Below are 24,676 nucleotides of genomic sequence, written 5' to 3'. Positions count from 1 at the left end.
CTGATGACGGTGGTGGGCTGCTGAATTAACTGACTGAATTTAGACAAAATTTAGGATTTAAATTCCATGATTTCTTTTTATCTTGATTATTTATTATTATGCTTTACTTTCACTGAGACATGTAAGCTCCACAACATATGCATTGTGTATTTTTTTGATGGTGTCTCACTTGCTGATTTGATATATTTTGTGATATATATTGATATATTTTGATATATTATCACACGAACACTATTCTTGCATTGATTCTATGCTTCCTAGTTTACTTGGATGGGCATGGATCTTCTGACAAATTCTTGTCATGTCAAAAGGAAGCAAGAAATATGATTTTTGCCACATCAGCTCAAATGCATTCAGCAGATAATACATTTTAATTAATAAGTATCGACTAACGGCATCACAAGATTTATATGTTTACTGCCAATCTAGACACACTTCAGCAGACAGGAGATATTCTGCACATGTACAAATTTACTTCATGTAAATATCATATAAAAATATCTTCAGCAAATAATTGCCATGCTGTTCCTGAATCTCAGTTCTACAGTACCTTCAGGTGATGGCAAGAGATATAAAAGGGTCCCATTTGTTATTGAAACATAAAAGAAATGCAAATGAAATGTTTGGAATCTGACGTGACCAAAAAAAAAAAATACAGAACAGCATTTCTTAATCCCTTCTTTACCTGCATCAGTAAGTCCTTCATCTTGCTCCCCTGCTGGAGGAGCCGGCTGCTTTCCTCTTTCAGGAGCTTTTGCACAAACTCGACTGTAGCCTTATTCTTCTGGGTGAGGAAGGAGGCCCAGATAGCCCTGTACAGCACAGTGTTATCTTCAGTGGGCTTTCCGCTGGGGTTATCTATCACCCCCACTCGCACTCCACGGCTGGCCTTCTGCTTGCACATGCACACACACACACACAAACAGCAGTGATATAATTCACAGACAAATATCACACATTCTCATATTTCCAGAAAATGCAGGTTTGACTGAGGCAGAGAGGAAGGAGTGTAGAGTGCTTTACAGTTATAGTTTCTTGAATTTCACTTAATATACCAGAAAATATATTTTGTCCTCCATCAAAAGCAGAAAATATTTGCTTTCTGTGTTACAACAAAGTAATCTGTATTTACAGAGAATATTCAATTTTAAAGATATCTGTATGGATGATTTCTGAGAAAGCACAGAGGAGGAAATAAATATAATTTTTAGGGTAACTTTACCAATCCTTCTAAATTTGTATGGCTTGTTATATAATTACAAGATTACACAAGCTAAGTCATGAGAGGACAGAATGGGGAGAAGTGGTGACAATACTCACCACATGTTTCAGAGCATTGAGTAACAGCTTTCTTCCTGAGACCGTCTCAAAATCTCCGGCTATCCACATGGTCACAGTGCTCATCCCATCCTCATCTAAGACAGAAGAGCAAAAAATCAATTACATAGAGTACATATCACACTGCTTTCAATTTAAACATCCTATTATAACCAGTGACTGGAAGATTATGGTTAAAAAAAGCTGCTACCCTGCAGATGGTTGAAGCTTCCTAGATATTAAGAAGCTGGAGTACAGGTGTACTCAATACTGAATATATAATCACAACAAGAGTGGAGGGCAAATGTATTTTTGAGCTCCAATGTCAACTTTAATTCTTATGTAGATTTTAGAGAGTCCTCACCCTGGTTATAACACTGACAATCAGATGAAAGTAGGAAGGAAAATGAGGCGCAGACGTTACAGTGAATGTTCAGTTTGAGTGTGAGAGGTAAAAGAGGATGCGACATCTGGCAGAAGAGGGATGAGGATATTAGAGGAGAGCTGTGCCACCAGTCATTGTTATAATACCTTCTCTTAAACAGTCGGAATAGCTGCTGGCCAGCTAGTCCACAGAGGAGGGATGGCAATCAGCCACCTCAGCCTCAATGAGACACCTACACTCTGGGCCTGAGCTGTGAAATGCAGCTCTTATGGCTGAACGCCCGACAGCAGGCCCAGTAAATATCTTATTGGAGGCAGAACCTGTCTGCCTTAACAAAGGTCAATTTCACACTTTAATAGATCAGTAAAGCAATGCAGGCCTCATTTCCCTTTTTTTATTCATTTCAACAAGCAAATGTACAATAGCTGTTCCACTTTAGAGGACAAGATGCAAATGCTTAACTAAGTTATTTATACTGTTGCAAGTCACGTGTAACTGGAAATGACACGGTGAGCATTCCTCTGTAATGGTGTTCATTGGAAAAGCAAGGCATGAAATTTCAGGTAATAGCTTACCGTTATTTCTAAAGTACTTCATTCTCTGAGCCACCACAGCCGTTTTGTCTCTGCCTTCCAGGAATGAAAACATAGTTGTGTCCTCCCAATCGTCCACAACTACAAAGCAAGAGAGGAGAAGTTAAAAAACGTGCAAGGCATACAGTACATGGTGGTAGATGGTGTACGACGAGTAGTGCAGGTCACCTGGCGTGGAAGTGAAGTCGAGGTACTTTCGGTCGGTGCTCAGAATGAGAGGGTTCATCCTCGGAACCACATTGGCCTGCTCCATTAGATAGTCCACCACATCTGAGCCCTCAGTTAACTGACCCTGTAGGCGAGGGAGAAAAAGGAATAGAGTTACAATGCTTAGAGCATCAATCCACCAGGATGAATTGGATCTTGTGACTGAACAGTTAACATTGTAACCGTATCTATGAATACAATAATGTGGAGGGATATTTAAGTGCTTACTGTCCTGCTATCTTGCAAATCTAGCAGAAAGAAAAGTTGGCTATTGATCAATTACTTATTATGCTTTTAATTATTTACCACATTACTACACACAGTATCAGCTGAGCCTATATTCTATACGCGGCTGCTGCAATGAACCAGTGATCATTCAAATTTCATCCAAATCTACGTTTGATACTTCACAGAACAGAGCCATGTAATATACTGCATATGCTTCTTTATTTATCAAGGAGTGTCAATGGTAACTACTTGCTAATCCACTGAACAGGAACCCCCGGCTAGTATGTGAAATATTTCTTGTGTGCATGCTATAAGAACAAATAAACTGGTAGAGTTCTTAAGTCTGTTTACCCAGACTCATGCATGTGTATTATATAAATGGTTCTTCATTGTACAAAAACAAACTCTGGAAGGGAGAAGATGAGTGTCTCCCTAAGCATAAAGGTGTGTCGTACCATAAAGGCAGCTCTCTGGAAAGCGGTGGTCGTGTCCATTATGCGCTGCAGGAGGATAGTCTCCAGCTCATCTGGGTCCATCTCATCAGAGCTCAGAGGGACTCCGTTAAATAAAGCCAGAGGTAGAGCACCCAGGCCGCTCTGTTTGTAGAAGAGGGCCCCCTCCTGAAGCAAACAAAACATGGAATCAAACATTAAGTCCTAATCATCAATTCCAATGAAAACAAAGACAAAAGAATGAACAATTTAAATAACTTACGTTTCTTTTGTAATCATACTCAGATTCTAAACCTAGAATCCTCTCAGCATTGGCGCTAGGAAATTTCCTCTTCATGTAAGAAGAGATTGTATCGACAGAAAGCGACTTCCCAACATCTACTTGGTTGTACATCTGCAAGAAATTGGACAGTGGAATGAGATTTAACCATTTATAAGTTCTGTTCCAAGAGCTGATCCCGGGAGAAAAATCCAACTGACTCATGTAGTCCAATAATAGGATAACACAGGGTACAATTAAACAACTGACTTCTGAGGCACAAAGAGATATGAGCGAACGTGGGGTGAGCATCATCATGCTTTCAAAACAAGTTCTGGAACGCTAATCTTATCACGACATTGAGTGGAGGAGCTGTATGTTGTGTTGATGAAGTTTCATCATGTCACTGGTGTGTAACCGGAAGAATTCAAGCATTCAAGAGTAAAGAAGAAGGGTCAACGCAGCAGCCTTTTTCATAATTTCCTGCCCCCTACATGCTCTACCCAGCCACGGCCGCGACCCCCCCCCCCACCAGAACCAAACAAGTATTCCACATAAACAGTCTCCTGTCTGTGTGAAAGGGCAACTCCGGTCGATATCTGGACCTGATTCTCAAGAGTTAAAATGAGGAAACAGCTTTCGTTATTCTTCAATAAGTGCTCGCTAAAAAAACAGATTTATATATGTGATTTACTTACTGAGACCATGGACATCAGAGCCTGGGATAAATCATACTCGTCTGCAATGTAATTCAGCAGTCGGTAGAATCCAACCCCTGCATCTGAGAAGCCATCAATCTCGTCCTTGGTGTTGACAACAAACACAAATCCAATTCTATAAGAAAGGGGGACAAAAACAAGTATTCAATTTGCAGGTGAAATGAGAATCACTACCTGGTAAAGATATAAATACAAAGAGTTGATCACATAAACAGCTGTGGATGTGTGAGAAATAACAGCACCGACCTCAGGGGGATCTTATGCTTGTAGAAAAGCTCGGCTAGTTTCACCAGTTCGACACTTTCTTCTTGTACGGGATCCAGGAACAGCACCTAACAACAACGGTATAATCAGAGAGACGACAGAACAGTACACCCCGTCTCAGACTATCTTGATAATCAAAACCAATCTGAAGCATTCCAAATGTACTCTGTATGCTCATTTATGTCATGTATGAGATGTTATAATAGTAAATGACCAAAACCTGACAAAAGGTATCTAATAGAGTCAGACGTATCCAAAGAATTTCAAAGTGTTCAGCTGATTCAACATAACAACTCCACTACAATGAGCACTGTCCTTAATTCCTATATCTCCTGCTGTCAACTCACCAGGTTGAAGAAATTGCGTCGGATCTGCCGGATCACGCCAGGAAAGGTGGCTCTGAGCAGTTCCTGTATACCGGTTGGCCAGCTGCGGTACATTGGGTCATTCTCTATGTCATTTATCCACTGGAAAGCAAAGGAAAATTATATTATTCAAGAGCTCTACAATGAAATGACATTTTGGCCATTTGCAACGTTAAAAAAAAGAAGAAAATCAATATGTGGTGGTACATGTTGATATTGTGGTGGGCCGCCACAAATAAATCAATGTATGGGAAACACTGAGAAGAATAAAAATATATTTGGTTCATGATGAAACTGAGGTCAGTTGAGTAGGAAGTCTGAAAAAGCCGTAGGTGCAGTAGTTAGCCTCAGAGAAAGAATGTTCCCAGTTCAAAACCCAGCTTGACTGGAGCCTTAGGTTGATTGGAGACATCTAGATTGACCCAAGGTGTGAAATGTGAGATTGAATGGTGTGTCTCTGTGTGTAGGCGATATGCTGGAGGCCTGTTCAGGGTGTACACCTCTCAAGCATCAAAGGATAGGCGGTATAGATGATGGATGGAAGAAAGTAGAAGGTGTATGGAATCAACTGACATATATATTTTAACTAGAGTAACCAGCCTGCTCAGTAGACACCAGTATGATGTTGTATCACTGTACAGTTTTATGGAAAGACATATATTGCAAGCTGATGTGTATACATTTAACATTTTCACTTGTTATAAAGCTATTATACACTGTCTTCTCTCTCCTTCATTGTCTCTCTCTCTCTCAGACACTTATATTTTACATATTATAGGTAGTACATCGTCTCTGGAGGGTAGGGATGAAAGTTGAAATGACATGAATTTTAAAATGGCCAGAGGGGCTAAAATGAAAACTTGCTAGTTTTTAATTTGATTGGTTGACTTCCAAGTTAATAATTGGGGTTTCTGGTAGGATCGAGACGGTGGCAATAGCCTGATGACCGATCCACTAATTCACACCCTGGTGCAAGTACACAATGAAGAAAAAACATCTTCAGTATTGATCTGGGCCAGATGAATAATTATTCTGGACATAACTCACCATTATGGCTGGATGTCTGATATCTAAGGCGTAGTTGTCATCCACAGCATTCACAGGTAACTTCAAAAGCTTGCCCTGATGTTCTCCCTTTATGCCTAGGTTATGAAGCCCCTCCAAGACCCTGGCCTCTCCTCTGAGGATGTCCAAAATGCTGTAAAATTAAGACCACAGGTTATTTCCTAAACAAATATTAGCCGTGCAGCAGTGGCTTTGAAATGCAGCCACCTCTGATCTTGCTATAAAAGGGATTACTGAGCTGATGAAGGTCTGAGGTTTTTTGGGGGGGGCTGGGAAGCAGACGGCTGGCCCCTCCTGCTGAGTTTCTACCTGAAAGGGTTGTGGACGTCCAGATCAATGTGCAGTCCATTGATGAAGAGCTCCCCATCTCCCGGGTGAACACCAACGGTCTCACTGAGATGCTGAAAGAACAAACTCAAAGTGTTAATCGAATGCCAAAGCCCTTTTATGTCTGATCTCTCTACAAGAAAGAATTTGCACGGAGACTGCAGCAGGAAGCATAAAACACAAAGTGTGGAGAATAAGAGAAAAGCCGGAATAAAATGTTGCATTTGATGTTGTTAGTGGATTTATTTCAGATATAGATTAGAAACCCATTCTCTAATACAAAACTTGCGCAGCGGTTAATGGATGTTATCAAAGAAAACCTCCAGCACTTTCATGTGGGAATGCTGCTTATGATATCGTACCTTTTGGTTCTCCTCAATTTCTTTTCTCATTTCCTGCTTTACGGCCACTCTTGTCAGTGATCTGTGGGAACAGTAAAACATGTCCAGTCACCATCAGCTTTTACCATATCCCCAGCCGGCTGTAAAATGCCAGTTTTAATCTCCAAAAACCTGTGGGCTTCAAGATGGTACATTTGCAGTCAATTCCCTGTGTACACACAACTCTTACTCAGCGCTTTTTGGTGTTATTACAAGCTGCCTGAGCCAAAATAAGCGAGCTTCAAAAAAGGCTGATTAGATCTGTGCAATAGAAGTATTTATTGTGGAAGTAATAGGTGTCACAGGGAAAGTAATAATGCTCAAACACACGGGTTTTTAAAGAGCATATTTCCTGTGCAATTAAATAACAGCATTTGCTGTGGATGGTTCACACATTTAAACACAGAGTAGGGCTAAAAAAAACTAAATTTTGAAACAGCACCGAATGTGTAAGCCACTCAGGCAGATCGAGAGAAAAAAAGATGGATTTACTTACCTGGCTTTGCTTGGAAAATTCTGACTGAGGTCTCGCAGGAGCTTCAAAGCATCATACTTTGGCACAGACATGATTCTGTCAGCTGCTTGGAAACTTAGATCTGTAGAGATCACGAAAACAAAATCAAATGTACATATATGTGCACACACACACACACAAATTCACATAACGTTTACACAACATGAATCTACACGAGGCAACAAAGGGAACTATATTAAGTGAGATGCCACAATAGGGTAATAATATAATAACCATGTATATTGATGAACAGTTTTTCTTACAATCACTGAATATATGAAATATAGAATTGATACCTTGCATTTCCCACACTTTGAGAGGGGCCATGTCATTGGTGCTCTCCAGAAGATGTTTGCGAAGCTCAACGAGTTCTTCCTGCAGTTCTGGATGAGATTTTCTTAGAAGAGGTAAAAGAAGAGATTACATTTCAATTATAAGGCAAATCCTTTCTTAATAAAGTCTCACACAGGACAGGATGCAATGCAGCAAAACCAGGAATACAAGAAATTAGCATGTTGTGGTTAAGCTACTTACTTTAATTTTCCAAAAAAGAATCCTTGTACATCATTTTCCTCCTCCTCTGTATTTAAAGATGTCTTTGGATCTATAAAGCAAAAGATGTGTGTTTCATTTCTTTGGCCACAGTGAGGTCCAGCACACGTTCGATTAGTCAACTACTGACCTTTTACTTTGGTGTCATCCACAGCTTTGTATTCTGTGCTTTTGATAGCCAGCTCAACACTGTAGCCTGATAAAAGCATCTTTTGAGGTTTAGGATCCTGCAGCAGTGAGAAGCAGAGTGATGAATTAAACGCAAACAAAGTAGAGGTTTATTTATGTACCAGACGTCAATTACAAACAATTATCAACTGAGATCCACCCAAGAGGAGACGTTTTTGCCCAATATCTATATATACTATATGGCCAAAATTATAGGTCACTAATTAGTGGGTTCAACAGTTTCAGCCGCACCCATTGCTAACAAGCCTAAACTCATGAAAACTCATGAAAAAATGTACTTTTCAATGATAACCATTTGAATCACAATGAGTCTAAAATTTTTGACATAAATTCAACCTACAAGTTTCATCAAAGCTAGCTCACCATGAAACTTTCCAACATAACATTGTATCTGTTGGAATGTGGTTTCATAAAAGCGGCTGGTCAGGCACCCTAACTCTGTCAAAGAGGGTAACTTTCTGATGGGCCGTATATGACCTGGAGGTCAGAGGTTCCAAACCCACTTCTATAAAAAGATGAAACCATGGAGGTCTAAATTTAAATATAAGTTATATTAGGCTTTACTTCTCAGAGGGATAAAAATATTCATCGGGTCAGATCAATAAATAGCTTATCCACTAAAACGTCAGTCAGTGTAATCTTTGGGACACCACTTCAAAATGGCTGTAATACCATTGCTACTCACCGCTACAAAATGCCGGAGCACATACATGAGTGTGCCCTCTTGGGCTTTCTCGGAGAGCGCCTTGTGAAAAGACGTGAACTTCTTGGTTCCAATCTCAGCATAGAGGATCACAACTGGCACATCTGTTTTATTGAGTCCGGGATATGTGTGATCACTCTTGTACAAAAATGGCTTTGGCCTGAAAACATTTAGAAATGGAAAAACATCACCACAGGTTAATTACAGTGAGTGAAAGCATCAAGCAATACGATTTATAACAAGTTCATTATGCAAACTAAATGTTAGGGCGTCTACAAAAGGAAGACAGTATATGTTACCTGCCTGCAGCTGCCTTCAGGAGCTTCTTGATGTCCTTGGTGCTGCAGCTAAGTTGTCCATGGATGGAGACAAAGGCAGGACAAGCCTCAGGTGGCGGTTCATCACTGGCTATCTGTTCAGGGCAGGAGGGAGAGAAATGTTTTCTAACACACTGTCTACACACATGATGCTCATGCTGCCAGGACCTGGTGGTTTTGTTCTCATAAAGGGCTACACACATTAAAATGCATGTGACCACAGAGATGCGATTCAGTTTGCATAAAAGACAAATGCATCATGGCAAGTCTTTAATTACAAAGTCCAGCACTGCCACCCTCCCACTCTTTAACATGGGCCAAAGTTAATCAGTTAAATCTGAAGCCTGATTGATTTATTCCCAGTACTCTCCAGCAATCATCACACCGATTTACATTGTGTGGCACAAAACTTAATTTCACCCGCAAAAAGGCCATTACTCACTCAAATATTTAACACATTTTTAAATGAGGGAAATTCATCATCGCAGTGCATCACTGTCATAAAGATGAAGTTTCTCCTTATCACTGCTGAAACCTACACAATCAAAATACTAAGAAGTTGTGGACATAGGAAGCACTGGAATTATATGTAACTACTAAATAGTCAAATTTAGTCAAGAACAAACTAAGAACAATCTCATGTCAAATAAAAAGCTTACATTCATTTTTACAGGTTTCTCAGCATGTACTTAAATCATTCTTAAATTACACCTTAAACAGTAATATCAAATATACAGTAAAGATAAATGTCCCACACAATACATTAATGTAAAGTAAATCAGGAAGTATTACAAAAATCCAGAATGTAAGTAACTTCCACAACTATGCTTTTCCTAACAACAGAGATTTTAAGGTCTCATATTTGTCCACTGTGGGAAACAGTGGGCCCCTGAGGTTATGGATTGAAAATAAGCATCGATTCTCTGTCCTCTCTGTCCACCTCTCCCTGCCTTCAAACCATCATGCGTTTTTAAGACCACCCTCTCTCCCTGGTATGAGCAGGATGTCGTCCTCTCCTATATCTACAGGGTCCATATTCTAGAATTGTGGTGCCTAAAACTGCAGTATGAAGGATTTTGAGAAACCTGTAAGCTACATATGACAACATGAAATAAGCTAAACTAAAAAGGCTGAAAGTCACATTCATTCGTTTTAATAAATGAGCATGTAAATGAAGGCATCTGAGAGTAATCCAAAGGGAACCATGGATGACTCTGCTTGTCACTGAATAAATTATAGATAATTATCATTACACATTCTGGAAGAAACCACAGAGACACCCGAGCATTGTTGTGAGAAAATAAGTTATTGATGAGGAGGATTCAACACAGTGGTCCGACTATAATTATCGTCATTAATGGCTGTGCCCCAAAGTGGTCGAGAAAAAACCTAAAGTAAGGCCTGCGGAGCAACCTGGCTTGAGACAATATAATCATCCATAACAAGAGATGGAGAATTGCTCTTCTCCTTTATTCTGAAGCTGCTTGTAGGAAGAATTTGATCATAACATACCTGCTGGGATGCATGAACAGCTGGTGAGTGACACCGTAGAGCCAGGGCAAATTTGAGAAGATTCACTTGAAGATCCGTGAGGAACTGGCCAGCCTTCTTTATGACCAAGTTATAGTAGGAGCGCACAGACTCTGCAAGATACATCAACATTTGTAATAGTGAGGCTTTTTAGAAGAGAAGAACACCTCTTGTGGTGCAAAATTATATATCATTTGTTAGCATACTTCTGAAGTCTTGGTTTCCAAAAACATACCTCCTTGCTTGTAGACAGTGAGTTCTTTCACAGTGTCGACAAACTGCCAGAATTTTTCATTCCCGTCTTCTGCAATAAATTCGCTGCAAGAAAATGAGAAAATGATGATATTAGTCAGCATAAGAAAGTAACTGACTGCCCGACCACATAATCATATTAGATTTTCTAGCAATAATTATGCCCATCTTGTCGGCTCCATAGTGTCTATGTGAAGTACCACACTGACCTTACAGCAGGGTTTCATCAAGAATAATTTAAGACTTTTTTAAGACCATAATGAATGAAATTGAGGACGTAGGCCAAGTACAACACATTGGAAGGAAAGATCAGAGTCCCGGAATTACTTACACTTCCCCTTAATTGAAGTTGTGGTGAAGTAGTCTACTAGAGAATAACCCTTGAAACGTCCACATTATCTCACAAACTACAGACAGAGACAACAGGCATCCATCTTTCCCACAGTCAAGCTGACTGTACCGAGACAGATTCTGACCAAGGCGGTAGTAGATTATCAGTTCCACGTTGATCTTATTTGTAGTTGTATAATAATATCCGTACCATTGAGAAAGAACAATAACAAAATGTGCACGCCACGGAAACATTTCTTGCAAAAAGAAAACTTGCTCTAAAGCACAACAGAAGAAATGTTAAATGACCTTTAACATGATTAATACCTGAATGTATTGAAGACCTAGTGCAAAATATTTAATAATAATACAACTTTATTTACACTGCACTTTTCAAAAACAAGTTTATAAAGTGCTGCATAAACATAGAAACAGAAAAATACACAAAGACACAAGAAATCTAGGTAAAATAGATTTAAACATATCTAGGTCAATTTAAACATTCAGATTGCTGAATTTTAGACTGTTTAAGACCCAGCAGAAACCTTGTGCATATCATCTGTTGATGAGTTGAATTGAATAATACTAGAAACACGGATTAGTAATTAGGGTATAATAACCTCTAACTGAAACAGCAGCACCTCTATCCAGAAACAATACCGTTATTTCTCTGGATATTCCCCATCCAATTACTAAGATCTAAAGTTCCCATTGGAGCTACATTGAACAGGGGCCCCCACACAGCCCTGTTCAGGGCAGATGTGTTTGAAAGCGGGTCCAGGGGGACGGTGAGTTACCTCGTCTCCAGGAGGAAAGGCGTCATGCTCCATTTGGCTCTCAGGCTGGCAGTGACTCCTTTGGGTGCCCCGGTGACATGATGTATGTTCAGCAGCAGCAGTGACAGCACGATAACAGTCCTCATGATGTCCGGGGCGACGTGTCATGAGCCTGCGGAGAGAAGGAGCACACTGGGGGGGTCAGCACGGCTCCTCTGTGCCCTTTGAGAGCCACTGCCACGTAGTTACTGGGACTTATTGTCAGAAAAACACAACACTGCTAAACAATGACGCTTAGGTCAACATGTATGTAAAGAAAATAACGTACAACTGTTTAAAAACCTCACAAATTCAACGTTGCTGAGGAAGCTGCGGGAGAAAAACACGTCGAGGTGACAAGACGTGATTAACGTTGAGTAGCGTTCAGATCAAAGTTAACTTTAACCGTGAATGAAAACGTTACGATACGCTAGCGGGATTTAACCCGAACAAATACCGCTTGTGTTAAATAACAGTGGGAGTAGTAGCACATAGCAAGTTTCCAATAATATATCCCTCACCACCAACTGATGCTAGCCGCTTCCATACAAAGCAAAAGCTCCAGGTAGGTATTTTGGGAAAGCTAGCTGGCTAACCGGTGCAGCTAGCAAGCTGCCTGGGTATCCGGGTGGCTGAAGCTGGCCGCTACTCACGTCTGGAAAAACCTCACGGTGAAAAACCACGCATTGTGTGTAATTGTTTTCAGGCACAGCTTTTAACATTATATTCACGTTCAGAGTAAATATAAACGTGTGTCAAATTAAATAAAACATGATGCTATAGAGGGATTTTAATCTGGCACAACGGCAGACAGCTAAAGAGACAGACGCTGAAGCTGTAGTGACTGTGTCTCAAAAAATGAAATGTTGAGTTGGTCAACTTTTTTAACAACCTGCTAATTAGTATTAACACAATTTTAGTCTACACACATAATTTATCTGTAATAAGGATCACATTATATTAAAAAGGAAATCAGTGTCATTACTAATGATTTTGGTTGTTTTGGTTAATTCAGAATCCCTTCAAAAATTTGTTGAGCCACTAAAAACACAAAAATAGTTAGATTTTCTTTTTATGGTGGTTTCCACTGGTCCTCCTTATATTGTTAGGGATTGTAATTTCAGAATAAACATTTTAGCTCATGTAAATTAAAAGTATGGATATTTTGAAGGAACTTCAGTAACAGACTGGTCTGCTATTGTCGGTGATATACAGGGAGAAAAGGCTTCCTTTTGTTCAACATACAATAGAAATGTTGTTTAAAGAAGTATCTTACAAAGTTTCAGCATCAATTTTAGCAGGCGCCTTTTAATTCAGATTTTTTTCGGGAAAAAAAGTGTATTATTAGTACGAAAATGAGAATTAATGTGTAGATTGGTTTTGATGTGATGAATCTGTGCTGAGATTTCATACTTAGTCCCGTCTTTGATCATTCTTGGTGAATTTCGCATACATTAATCTATAACGAACTGGTTTGAACCTCTGCTTTCATAATTTTACCTTTCTGATCTCAAACAGTTCACCTTAAATACTTATAGTAGGCCTGTTTTCAAAAGTATGTAAAATTTGATATTAATGTTATTGAATGGAGTTACTCACTCCACTAGCTTGTAAAATTTTTGCACGATTTTTACTCCACTCTTTGCATGTTCTCAGGTATCATGTAGTCACAGATAAAGTAACATAAGTTTTACTATGAGCTAATGTCAAGACGTAGACCATTACGTCTGCATATGAGTTTTAAGAGTTTTATAACACACTACATTTATTGTACATCTGCCATGGAGGGGAGGTTCTTTTCATCCACGATGGGGAATTTTGTCCTTATTCCAACGTGAGAGTCAAGGATAAAGAATGGCATGTGCATTAGACTTGGAAAAGTTCCGTATAGTCAATTTTATGATTTGTGATATTGGGCTTGACTTTCATAAAGTTGGTGAATTTATGCGAAACACATTTTGAAAAGCATTATCGAAATCAACTATTGCAGAAGATGCAAGGATAACAACCTTATTGTTTATGACTACCTGGCAACCATAGCAAATATTCACTTCTTTGTGACTGCAAGCAACTGTCTTTTAAAGCTTTTCTGTTAAAAGAAAAATTACAGTTTCAATACCTAAATAAGCCTTGATGACATTCTCAGGGGGATTTTCTGCATAGTTCCTCCCATCTGCAGATGGCATTTCTGTGGCTTGAGTTGTACTTCCCCCAGTGAACTAACACTCCTGTATAAAATGGGTGGGCTGTCCATTTAATCCCAATTTTGGCATAATTTCAAAGGTTCGAGTTTCTGCTACCTTTCTCCATTTCATGTTTTGGCAGTTGGCCACTGGTGACATTTTAAATACTAATGAACTCATAGCACATGCAGCATTTGCCGTAGTGCTTAATTAAATCCAAGATTAGGTGACTTAATGAAAGAGGAATACTAATTAGGCTACTAAATTACACATAATTCAAATAAAAACATTTGGATGGATGGATGGATGGATGGATGGATAGGTAGATGGATAGATAGATAGATAGATAGATAGATAGATAGATAGATAGATAGATAGATAGATAGATAGATAGATAGATAGATAGATAGATAGATAGATAGATAGATAGATAGATAGATAGATAGATAGATTATTCTTTTATTATGACTTACTGCTGCAGAGGAAGTGGCTTATTCACTTTTAATTGCTTTTCCTAACACTACTGCGTTTTCAGCAGATACTGGACATTATTGGACTATTAAATAAGTCTGTACTCTTAAAACTGGCAACCGTGCAGGCTGTAATCAGAGGGCAGTGCTTTCTCTTTAATCACCAGAGGTCACACTCGAATGAATGCGCCTCAACGAAAAAAAAGAAAAAAAGTTACAGCCGGATTTAGTATTTATAAGTGCTTAAATCTCCGTGTTGTCTCAGTTCAGTGTCACTTTCTGGCTTTGCTGCGTGTTGAACGAGATTACGGGCTAGACGGGATATGGGATGTGTGTGGGGGGGCTTTTCGCATCCCCCAACCACCAGCAGCACGATGAGAGCATATAACGCATATAGCCTGGTCTGTCGGATGGGATGCAGCATCCTCTCACAGTCACTGCTTCAGTCTGCACAGGCGGTCAGCGGATGCTGATGTGCAGGATGCTGCCGGATCCAGCCCGTCACCGCGAGACGAGCCGTGCGACGTCTCTGCAGGAATGAGTCCGAATCCTGCTGCCGCTGCGATTTAAAACAAAACTATTCGTGAGAAAAAAACTCCTCTTTATTGCATCAATTTTCAACTTGACACCGGAGCATGGGAGTCGGCTGCAGAAGTTGGACAGACAAACATTTTCAATGCCATGAATGTGGACTTTGGACAAGATTTACAGCGCAGTGCAGAAGAACAGAGCAAATAGGCGGACCCGTGCTTTTGTGTGCAGATTATGTGTCTCTGGATATTTCATGAACATGATGCACTTAAATAAAATGCACCTTTAATGTGCCTTGAGGCATGGAGGGGTATTGATCCAGAGGAGAAATGCACGCTTCTGATTCACAGTAATGGAATGAAGACACTCTCCTCGATACAATGGATGATAGATCCAGTAAGCTCATGTTGGTCCCTATCCTGGCGGTGCTGTTTGTTATGATTGGTTACCAGTATATATGTCCCGCAGGCAGCAATTCGTGCCACTTCAAGCCCGGGGAGAAGCTGAAGGGGGTGAGCCTGCTCTCCAGCCCGGACCAGGACACGGACGATTTCTACAGGGACCAGGACCTGGAGGACGACAGCCCCGCGAAGCTGCCCTCCAAATTCAACTTCACCGAGCGGGACCTGGACAGACACGTGGAGTTCAACATCAAAGGGGACGACGTGATCGCGTTCCTGCACATCCAGAAGACCGGGGGCACCACTTTCGGGAGGCACCTGGTGAGGAATATTCGCCTGGAGCAGCCGTGCGACTGCAAGCCGGGCCAGAAGAAGTGCACATGTCACCGGCCGGGCAGAGACGAGTCCTGGCTCTTCTCCCGCTTCTCCACGGGCTGGAGCTGCGGGCTGCACGCAGACTGGACCGAGCTGACGAACTGTGTGCCCGTCATTATGGATAAGAAGGAGGCCCAGAGGAACAAGAGGTACAGAGTGCGTGTGTGTGTGTGTGTGTGTGTGTGTGTGTGTGTGGTCCAGGTATTAGTCATGTTGAGTAAATCTGTTTAAACTATTAAATATTTAAATGAAGGCACATTGACCCTAAGTTAAGGTTAGGTTAAGGGTTTAAGACAAGTAGTAAGGTTAGAGTAAGTGTCCAGGAAATCACTGTAAGTAAATATAACGTCCTTCAAAGTCACGATGAGTCCGTATGTGTGTGTGTGTGTGTGGTGTCCCGGTATTCATGTTGAGTAAATCTGTTTAAACAGCAACACTGTGGGGACTTGTCTTTCCTATGGGACAAAAAGAGAGTGCCCATAATGTAAACCATTAAATGCTAGGGTTTTAAGGGTAAGTGAAGTTTAGGTTTAGGTTAAGTCTCGGGCAAAGAGCAGGGATAAGGGTAGGGTTTAGACAAGTAGTAACTATGGTTAAGGTGGTTAAGGTTATGGTTAAGGTTAAGTCTCCAGAAAATCACTGAAGGAAATATAAGGTCCTTCAAAGTAATGGATACACAACTGTGTGTGTGTGTGTGTGTGTGTGTGTGTGTGTGTGTGTGTGTGTGTGTGTGTGTGTGTGTGTGTGTGTGTGTGTGTGTGTGTGTGTGTGTGTGTGTGTGTGTGTGGTCCAAGTAGTGGCCCAGTCACATTATAGGGGCAAAAATAATGTTTTGGTTGAGGTTAGGTTTCCGTAACTATAGTTAAGGTTTGAGTAAGTCTACAGGAAATCAATGCAAGTCATGGTAATGTCCTCTAAAGTCACTGTGGTCCCCACACTGTACTCCCAGGGTCACAAATCTGTAATACTCATGCTTTGTGGCCCCAAAACCACAGGGGCCTCATGATTCATTCCACACGTAACTTTGACCCTGTTCACACCTGGCGTTAATATGCGTCCTTAACCTCTAATCCAGACTTCAGTCTTGAGCCTTGAAGTGAGCGGCGATGGAACATGGCCCAGGATGGAATGGGTGCTCACTCACAATCTCCACCGGAAGAGATATATTGTAGTTAAGTCAGGAAGTGTGGAACAATAGAGCCATAACTTTCTATCAGCAGTCTATATCAGTGACTACTGTAAGTTTCCACAAACAGATACTGTAAAACAAGTCCAATCACCCAGCATCGGATTCTTTACATTTGCATTGCACTGTGCATCACACAGTGATAGAAAACACCAAAACAGCATTCCGGATAACCTTTTGTTTGCTCGACCATCGTATAAATCACCCATGTTTGTCCTTTGTGCTCACATCAGCCCTTCACACACAGTGAACTTGTTCCTGCCCAGCTGCTGCCGTTATTCCCCCTGACTGTCATTTACCAATAGTTCAGAGCCGTCTACAGAACTCACCTTTCATGGAAGAAATTACACGGTTCAAATGTTCCACAACCCTGTGGTGGTTTCATTGTCGCTGGATCAAAGCTCTAATTGCAGCTATGGAAAATGGCCAGAAAATATTGTAGTCGCTACTATCGCACCACATTCAGGCTTGATATTTGATGCCGCATCATCTCAGGAGTTCGAATTATTGCAAGATGATGAAGTTATCTGAGAGGAAAAGCTAAGAACCACTTCATGTGCAATGCATTAGCTGTTTTTCAGCAGTAATTGCAGATGGAAATACATTTCATTGCATGCATTGTATACAGTTTGTGCATGTCCTCACTCAGCTGAGTGGATGCACGTATGTATTTTTCAATGCAGTGATTGTTTTTGGAGTCACTAACTTTTGATAGCATCACATCTGTCCATGAATCCAAATGTTAAACATCCATCAGTCGGTCATAAATCCTCAAAGATTCTCTCACAAGTAAACAGAATATCTTTCCAGGCACACGCTGCATTTTTGAACATCGAACAATTTCCTTCTCTGTTTGGAAAAATACAATCACACACTGAAACTACAAGAGCACATGATTTATTTCTGCTGTGCCAAGTATTTCCTTTACTCTGGAAAGTGCTCACTGGATGTGACAGCTCTTCATTTCACAGCTGCAGCATCTATTCTGCACTTACCGTCCCCTCGCCCCTTGTTCTTTAGTGGGCTCCCGCTGCATCTATTCTGAGATGATTCTGCCTCGACCATGACTGTTGGCAGACGCACCCGTTAGACCCCTCGCTAAGCATCCACTGCACGCGGCACATTTCCTAAGAGGGATGACTAAAAGCATTATGCAAATTTCATCTTCATCATCATTTTGTGTATAAGCGATGCCTTAATTAAAATATACTAAATGATATAAGGCCAAAGCAATACAGAAAAGCATTTACTCCTTTGCACTGCAAAATACATAATTTGTAATGGAAACTAAAATAATCCACTTCTAGAAAAATCTTTATGCCACCTAAGGGTGCAATGGGGAATACCAATCATACATCACTGCCAAATTCAGATGGCATGCCCTTGTTATCTGGTTGAAAGGCTCTCAGATTGAGTGGCTGTCTTTTCTGCAGTCTCAGCCATTCACCTTGCCAGCTCCTGAGGTGGCACCGAGAGGTGGAGGTGGGGCGTGGTGGGCTGCGATGGCCCTGCCTGCATGGCACTGCATGGCCTTTTCAGCCGGGCTAGGGAGCGCAGCACAGCGAACCAGCCGCGCAGAAAGGTCAGCCGCGTCAGCCCGGATCAGTGTGTGTGTCCTGCAGCGTGGTTCCTCTGGAGTGTGCCGTCAGTCAGTGAGCGGCAGAAGTGGAGCAGGTACAGCTAGGCTGGGTTTCTTCAGGGGTGTTTTCTGGAGAAACATACTTCTAAGTGATGTCGTCTGAAGTTGCTCTCTGCGTGGGGAGAGAGAATCATGGTTTCAGCCATGTTCAGCTGGATGAAGCCGGGCTTGTTGAGCAGATTGCCTTCCTACCATGTCATTTCAGAGGCCGGCATTGTGGAGGGCTGAAATCCTTTCTGACTTACATTTCTAAGTATTCAGATCCATTTACTTTTTCCACATTGTTTTGTTGCAGCCCTAAAAATAATCCCTCACCAATTTACATTCATTACTCCATTGACGCAATCCTGTCTCTGAGCCCCACAGCCGTTCATTCAACGTTATAGCTTGCTCTGACATGCATGATCATCTGTGAGACGTGAGATAGACATGTGGGACTATTTAAATCATACCCAATCAATTGACTCTAACACAGGTGGACTCCAGTCAAGTGCTTGTCAGAGCAAAGGTTCTGAATACTTATGTCACCAACTATACTACATATACATATACACCAATAATCCAACCATTGATCTTATTTAGAATAAGACTTTATTTTGGTCATGGTCTTTACATGTGTTGGTAATGGAATATTCCATTCCTATTCCCGTTAACATGTTACAAAGCATAGTCTGATTATGACTCATCATATCATGATTGCTTCCACTATGTCATTACGTCCAGCGATATTCCGCCAGTTTTCAAACCCCAACTTGAAACAATGTAATTTACAATGCTATTGTATGATTGGGTTAATATTGGAATATTGTGTCCATATAAATTAAGTTTTGTGTCCATATAAATGATTCTTTTTCAATTTTAAATGACTAAATGTCTAAAAATCTATTTTGCTTTAAGGCTGGAATAAAAAAAGAGTAAAGGAGTCTGCATAGTTTCCAAATGCACTTTATTCAGTATGACACCAGATCACAAAACAAGGAAGAATTTGTTTTTACCAATATATATACCAATGCATAACGCAAGGTCTGAGTAAACCATGTCTTCTGAAGAGTATTTGCATGTGTAGTAAAAGGTTGCAGGTCAATATCAGAGAAACATTTGATGTTGTCTTCTATTGAATTGAGAGCAACCTTATTCAGTTTCTGCAATATTTTACCCTCGGTTTCCATCCTTGTACCGTCAGAATATGTCATTGAGATTAGAAAAAAAACAACAACCACAGTTTTATTGATACAGCTGCAGGTCTGAGGTGAGGAAATGTGATTATCAAACATACAGCCGGAAGTCTCCAGTGAAGCTTACAATATACACCTTGAATAAATCAGCTGTATAAGACGTAGGGCTGTCCAATCTTCCATGTATAAATATCTTTATTATCATCTAAGTTTAATGTCCACAGAATTGTACATGAGCAAATATCAGCCACATTCATTTTAAATGTCCCCTGTGGATGATAGACAATAATAGTACATTTGTTTATCTCACAGTTCTGTCAAACTCTCCCATCTGATCATGATTTAGAAAAAAAAACAATTTAAGATATTTCTGCAGCAGTCATGTCATTAATGGTGGAAGAGACACATGAATCAGAGACACTGAGAAGAGGCAGCTTCCGTGTAGTGCCAAGGTCATTGGACCAGAACACAAAAACATTCATGCATGACAACACCATTCATACAAAAATCACAGCGGGTGGTAGGAGCTCAGCCAAGGAGCAGCCCAGCGCTGTCAAACCGTCAAACAGGTAGTTCACAGATGCAGTGAAGCTACTTTAATAAAAATAAATGAAGAAGAACAGGTATATAAGCAGACAAGTAACAGGTACCTTGAAGCAGGTAGCAGGGAAGGTAACAGGAACACGCGTCCTAACTACTAACCCCTACTTTACTATGTAGAGGACTAGTGAGATCATCAGGAAAAGAAAAAAAGGCGCGGTGTATTTTCTTTGTGTCCATAACAACGTAAATGGGTTAGGGTTATGGGTATGACGTGAAACAGCAACGTCGGCCGGTGGAAAATCCTGCAATTAATTTTCACAGTTTAATACTAAATATTTATTCTCCATTTAGTATCAATACTTTGAGGTCAAAAACATGTTGAATAACCATATTAAAATGTAGAAATAAACTTGTTTTCAGTAGTTTATGCTGTGATTCTCTTTCCTGCTCGTATAAACATTTGTACGACAGGTCGCGCTGTTCCTGCTGCTCGCAAATCAAAAGAGACACTATTGTTAAACATTAATAGAAATTATAAAAATAAACAAAAACAAAAAATAGGTACAAATTTAAGTCGACATTAGATAAAGCTGTCACACGCGGACAGATGTAAATGACTCATCCTTGTACAAAGCCATAGTATTCTCTCTCTCTGTGTTTTCATGAACAATCAGATGCTTATCAAACCATCCTGTATTATTATATTATAATAAATGTATTATAATTCTTTTTTAAATTAGTATGAGTGGTATCAGACAAACACAGCTACATCCTCCCAATCAACCCCAGCAAGATTAAAAGATGCTCACATGGAAATTGAAGATATTGAGGAGGTATTTTTTCAGTAACTAATATAGTCAGTGGTGCGCAGCAGTGTTTGCACAGTGCACACCTTTTAATTGTCGAGCTAGTAATTACAAACAAGTAAATTATCTCCTGCCTACATTTCAATTCATGAAGACATTTTTGTCACTACGTGTCGTTGAAAATGGGAGTTTGGTTTGAAAATACAATCAAGAGAAATTTCAATAAATGTAGAGACACCAAATTAACAATTGATTGGTTTTTATAGTTGTTTGCTTTTCAGAAGCAAACCGGTCTGTTTTATTTTATCCTGCTTCATCCATTTCCTACCTGTTTGGCAGGTGCATCAATTTATGATTTGTTTAGACCATAAACATCCACACGGAGGATGTGGACAATATTCAGAGCAGCTGCATCAATATAAATACGTTTGAGAGTCGACCCTCATTGGACAGTCTGCCTTTGTCCCCCTTTTCAGTTCGTCTTAGTTCCCTCCCTTTTAACTGTGGCCTCATGGTAATTCCATGCAGATGCTGATGTTGCAGTTTTTATCAATTAAAAAAATCTTCATTAGCAACTTTCTTGTTGCTTATGCATAATGAATGCTCGGTTTAGAAGTACAAAGAGACCCGAGCCAGAACACGGGTAAAATACGGACACTCGATGCCCCTCTTTGATGAAACGCAGAGAGCGAGAGATGTGCCTATTAAGCAGCGGCAGAGGAAGATGTCGTCCGCTGTGATTCTGGATGTTTGCGTCGCAGTCTCCTCTAAGGTTGATGTTACGTAGACTGGGAGAACGGTGTTACCAAGGGTGTCTGCAGTGTGAATCAGAATAAAAAGACAGAAGAATTAGAAAATAGGACATTTAAGTATCACTCTTGATTATGAAGATTGCATTGATTTTGGTTTTGTTCTTATCTCAATTCCTTTTCAGATTCTTTCAAACGCTTTTATTGGAAGTAGTTGGGCTGATGGACGGTGCCATCGTGATATTGTGGCGGTCATTTCAAACAAATGGACATTTAAACTGTAGCGTCTCAGAGACGTCAGCTGAGTTGGTGTCAGTGTGTGTGTCTGCGGGTGAGACAACCCAGACTTTGACATACGTGTATGGAACATATGGAGATATTTTGATGAGATATATTTCTTTTGTTTTGTTGTTTTTTCATGTGTTGCATGTTAGAAACGTCATCAACATGCCCACTCACTCTCTGTTTATTCTCAGGACAATATCCTGCTGTATTGTAACATTCGCCAACGTCTTTACTGGGGAGCTGGCCGGAAAAAGTCTGCATAGAATGTCCTTGGCAACTGACTCGGACATTTTTATTATCATACACGGCCCCTCCAGATAATTTCAGGAGAATATCCGGAGTTCAGTGCATGTCTCAAAGCAGCGTGTTAATAGTCACTCCAGCTCAGAGTTTGAATGATGGATAGCATTACTTTAAAGGAATTATCTGCTTGGCTGAGATCATGCTTTATTAATCATGTTTCCTTGCTTTAATTATGCAACTTTATAAGTATCTGAAACTATGTGTATCTCATCTACTTATTTCGTAGAACCGCAAATCTATGAAGTAAGGTCCCCCCCCCCGCCACCAGTCACCACAATAACCTATTCACATTCTCTATCTTTCCTCCAACGGTCCAGCAGGAGCAGTAATACATTGTTATTATTTACATGGCGCACTGATGACACGGCCTGATCCTTGGCTGAAAAAACACTTCACATCATATTTTATTCATAACAAGTGATGCAGAGAGAGCTGCAATTACTGTGTGGTCATTAATACTTACAGCTCTGAGCACTAAACCATGCTTCTCTCACTCTGTCTGCTACCTGTGCATGACATGTACCACTGCAGCGCTTCTCCCTGAACCAGCTTGTGGGAGGGACTCATTACTAAGCTGACCCAAATGAACTTGAATGCTGAGAGCTGTTGTATTTTACATTTGCCGACACTCACATAGATTCTTTGGTAACTACACAGTCAATATCTTGTCTGTATATTTGACTTCATACAACTTATATATCTCTTCTCTTGGAAATATCAGTTCAGAAAACAATTTTTCACTCTAACTGTTCTATTATTACATGGTGGGCTTCTCATCAGACTGAGTTTGCCTTGTTGTCATTCAACTCTACAGTGTAATATTTCCATTTTCCTCTGAGCTCCTCAAGATATAAAGGTAAAATAAGTATTAATTCATAGCTTACTTAAAATATCCAACCTGTATTGGGAACATAGACTGTACATTAAGTTGGATGGCGCGTCTCCCCTTCCTCCCGTATAAAAATATCCTGGATACAGGCACTCAACCAACCGCGAGTCCATCTCAGCTGTTAATCATAAGACCAAACATACCAGAAAAATTAACACCTGAGCATATACATCGATGTGAAAACAACTACCTAAAATGACAGACACCATCTTTGAGAAATGTTTATTTAACATGGAGTTTGACTAAGTTTGGCACATGTCCCATCTACTAACATGGAGGAGTTGTTTGTTTATATCCTATACAGCAGCCAGCCACCAGGGGTTGTTCGAGATGATTTGGCTTCACGTCATGTCGTCTGTCTTCACACAGTCTATGGTTGAGAATATCGGTTGGATGTGTGAGGCAGGACAGAAAAGCCCAAATTTGAACATTTAATTAAAAACATTAAGATCAGTAAATTGATAGATTCTCTCGTTACATTTTATGGACTTTTCTTCTCTTTCTTCGTGTGAGAGTGACACTGAAAGACCTCAAAGAGACAAAGTGAAGCAGCAGGGTAATGGAAGCCCCCACAGACGCAGATGAACCCGAGGGAGGAAAGTTGAGCAGATTTACAGTTCTGGTCATATTCTTAGATGTGGGAGGCAAAGTGCTCACCACAATGATGGGATGTTTATTATGTGTGGAGGCTGAGAGTGCCCTTGCAGGCCTTGAACTTCCAGGGCGCTGATATTGCTTTTCATGTGTCATTAATTCAAGTCGTCATCGCTGGCAGGCCTGAGCGGTAGTCGCAGTTGGTTTGATAATTACTGTAAGTGTTACCTCTAGAGAGAGTGCGACAGCATATACCAGTCATTTGTTCACCATTGTTAAACAGAAAATGAAGCTGTGAAGGAAGTCAGTGTTGTCCCAATTAGACAATGGCAGACAAATTGTGGAGTGCTATTTTTCATTTTTCAAGAGGAACAGAACTTGCTTGCAGAAAGAGAATAGTTTGAAGCCGATATTCCAGCGGAGGTTGAGAAGAAGAGCTCATGCTTAACTTAACCTTGTCCGACTGTTGGTTTGGGCTCGGACATTAATATTTGATAAGAGGTTTGATACTATATCAAACAGATGGACTCTCAGGGGTAAGAACTATGAAATGAAATTCCTAAAGTGGTTCCTGTACCTCTTTGCTTCAACCATCTTCCCTCCATCACATTGGCTGTTTAAACATACACTACTTACGTGTTTCACATTTAAAGTCAACTTTACAAGAAAGGCTATAAGGCCTGGGTTAAATGGGGCAGATTCATTTATTTATGTTAAAAACGTAAGAGCTGCTCTAATTAATATTTTTGACAATAATAGATGCAATGATCAAGTATAATGGACA

The 24,676-nt window shown here is 40.4% G+C and overlaps 2 protein-coding genes across 6 annotated transcripts in view; one reads left to right on the top strand and one right to left on the bottom strand.

Annotated features, from left to right (window-relative positions):
• The window catches only part of uggt2 (UDP-glucose glycoprotein glucosyltransferase 2), a 36,835-nt gene extending 24,435 nt beyond the window's left edge, over window positions 1-12,400 (bottom strand). For 4 of the 5 annotated variants that reach the window (XR_004698127.2, XM_035174056.2, XM_035174059.2 and 1 more), the window contains exons 1-22: window positions 12,285-12,400; window positions 11,746-11,896; window positions 10,602-10,684; window positions 10,349-10,479; window positions 8,819-8,931; window positions 8,502-8,679; window positions 7,758-7,854; window positions 7,610-7,679; window positions 7,372-7,472; window positions 7,058-7,157; window positions 6,544-6,604; window positions 6,164-6,255; window positions 5,837-5,987; window positions 4,772-4,891; window positions 4,407-4,492; window positions 4,140-4,275; window positions 3,445-3,576; window positions 3,186-3,350; window positions 2,464-2,587; window positions 2,278-2,376; window positions 1,321-1,415; window positions 686-892 (exon numbers count right to left, since the gene is read on the bottom strand). Coding sequence is in view for 4 of the 5 variants with exons in the window: in XM_035174056.2 (XP_035029947.1) it covers window positions 686-892; window positions 1,321-1,415; window positions 2,278-2,376; window positions 2,464-2,587; window positions 3,186-3,350; window positions 3,445-3,576; window positions 4,140-4,275; window positions 4,407-4,492; window positions 4,772-4,891; window positions 5,837-5,987; window positions 6,164-6,255; window positions 6,544-6,604; window positions 7,058-7,157; window positions 7,372-7,472; window positions 7,610-7,679; window positions 7,758-7,854; window positions 8,502-8,679; window positions 8,819-8,931; window positions 10,349-10,479; window positions 10,602-10,684; window positions 11,746-11,870 (2,466 nt within the window). In the remaining variant the exon portion in view is untranslated. The other variant, XM_035174058.2, reaches the window with a different exon arrangement.
• A 2,381-nt stretch (window positions 12,401-14,781) lies between these two features.
• hs6st3b (heparan sulfate 6-O-sulfotransferase 3b) overlaps window positions 14,782-24,676 on the top strand; it is a 63,264-nt gene continuing 53,369 nt past the window's right edge. Inside the window, exon 1 of the mRNA XM_035173820.2 lies at window positions 14,782-15,872. Coding sequence (XP_035029711.1) covers window positions 15,328-15,872 — 545 coding nt within the window. The 5' untranslated portion in view covers window positions 14,782-15,327. The remainder of the gene's footprint in view (window positions 15,873-24,676) is intronic.

This window comes from Hippoglossus stenolepis, chromosome 13 (genome assembly GCF_022539355.2).
Source record: "Hippoglossus stenolepis isolate QCI-W04-F060 chromosome 13, HSTE1.2, whole genome shotgun sequence".
NCBI classification, from domain to species: domain Eukaryota; kingdom Metazoa; phylum Chordata; class Actinopteri; order Pleuronectiformes; family Pleuronectidae; genus Hippoglossus; species Hippoglossus stenolepis.
This window is presented reverse-complemented; position numbering and strand designations above follow the sequence as displayed.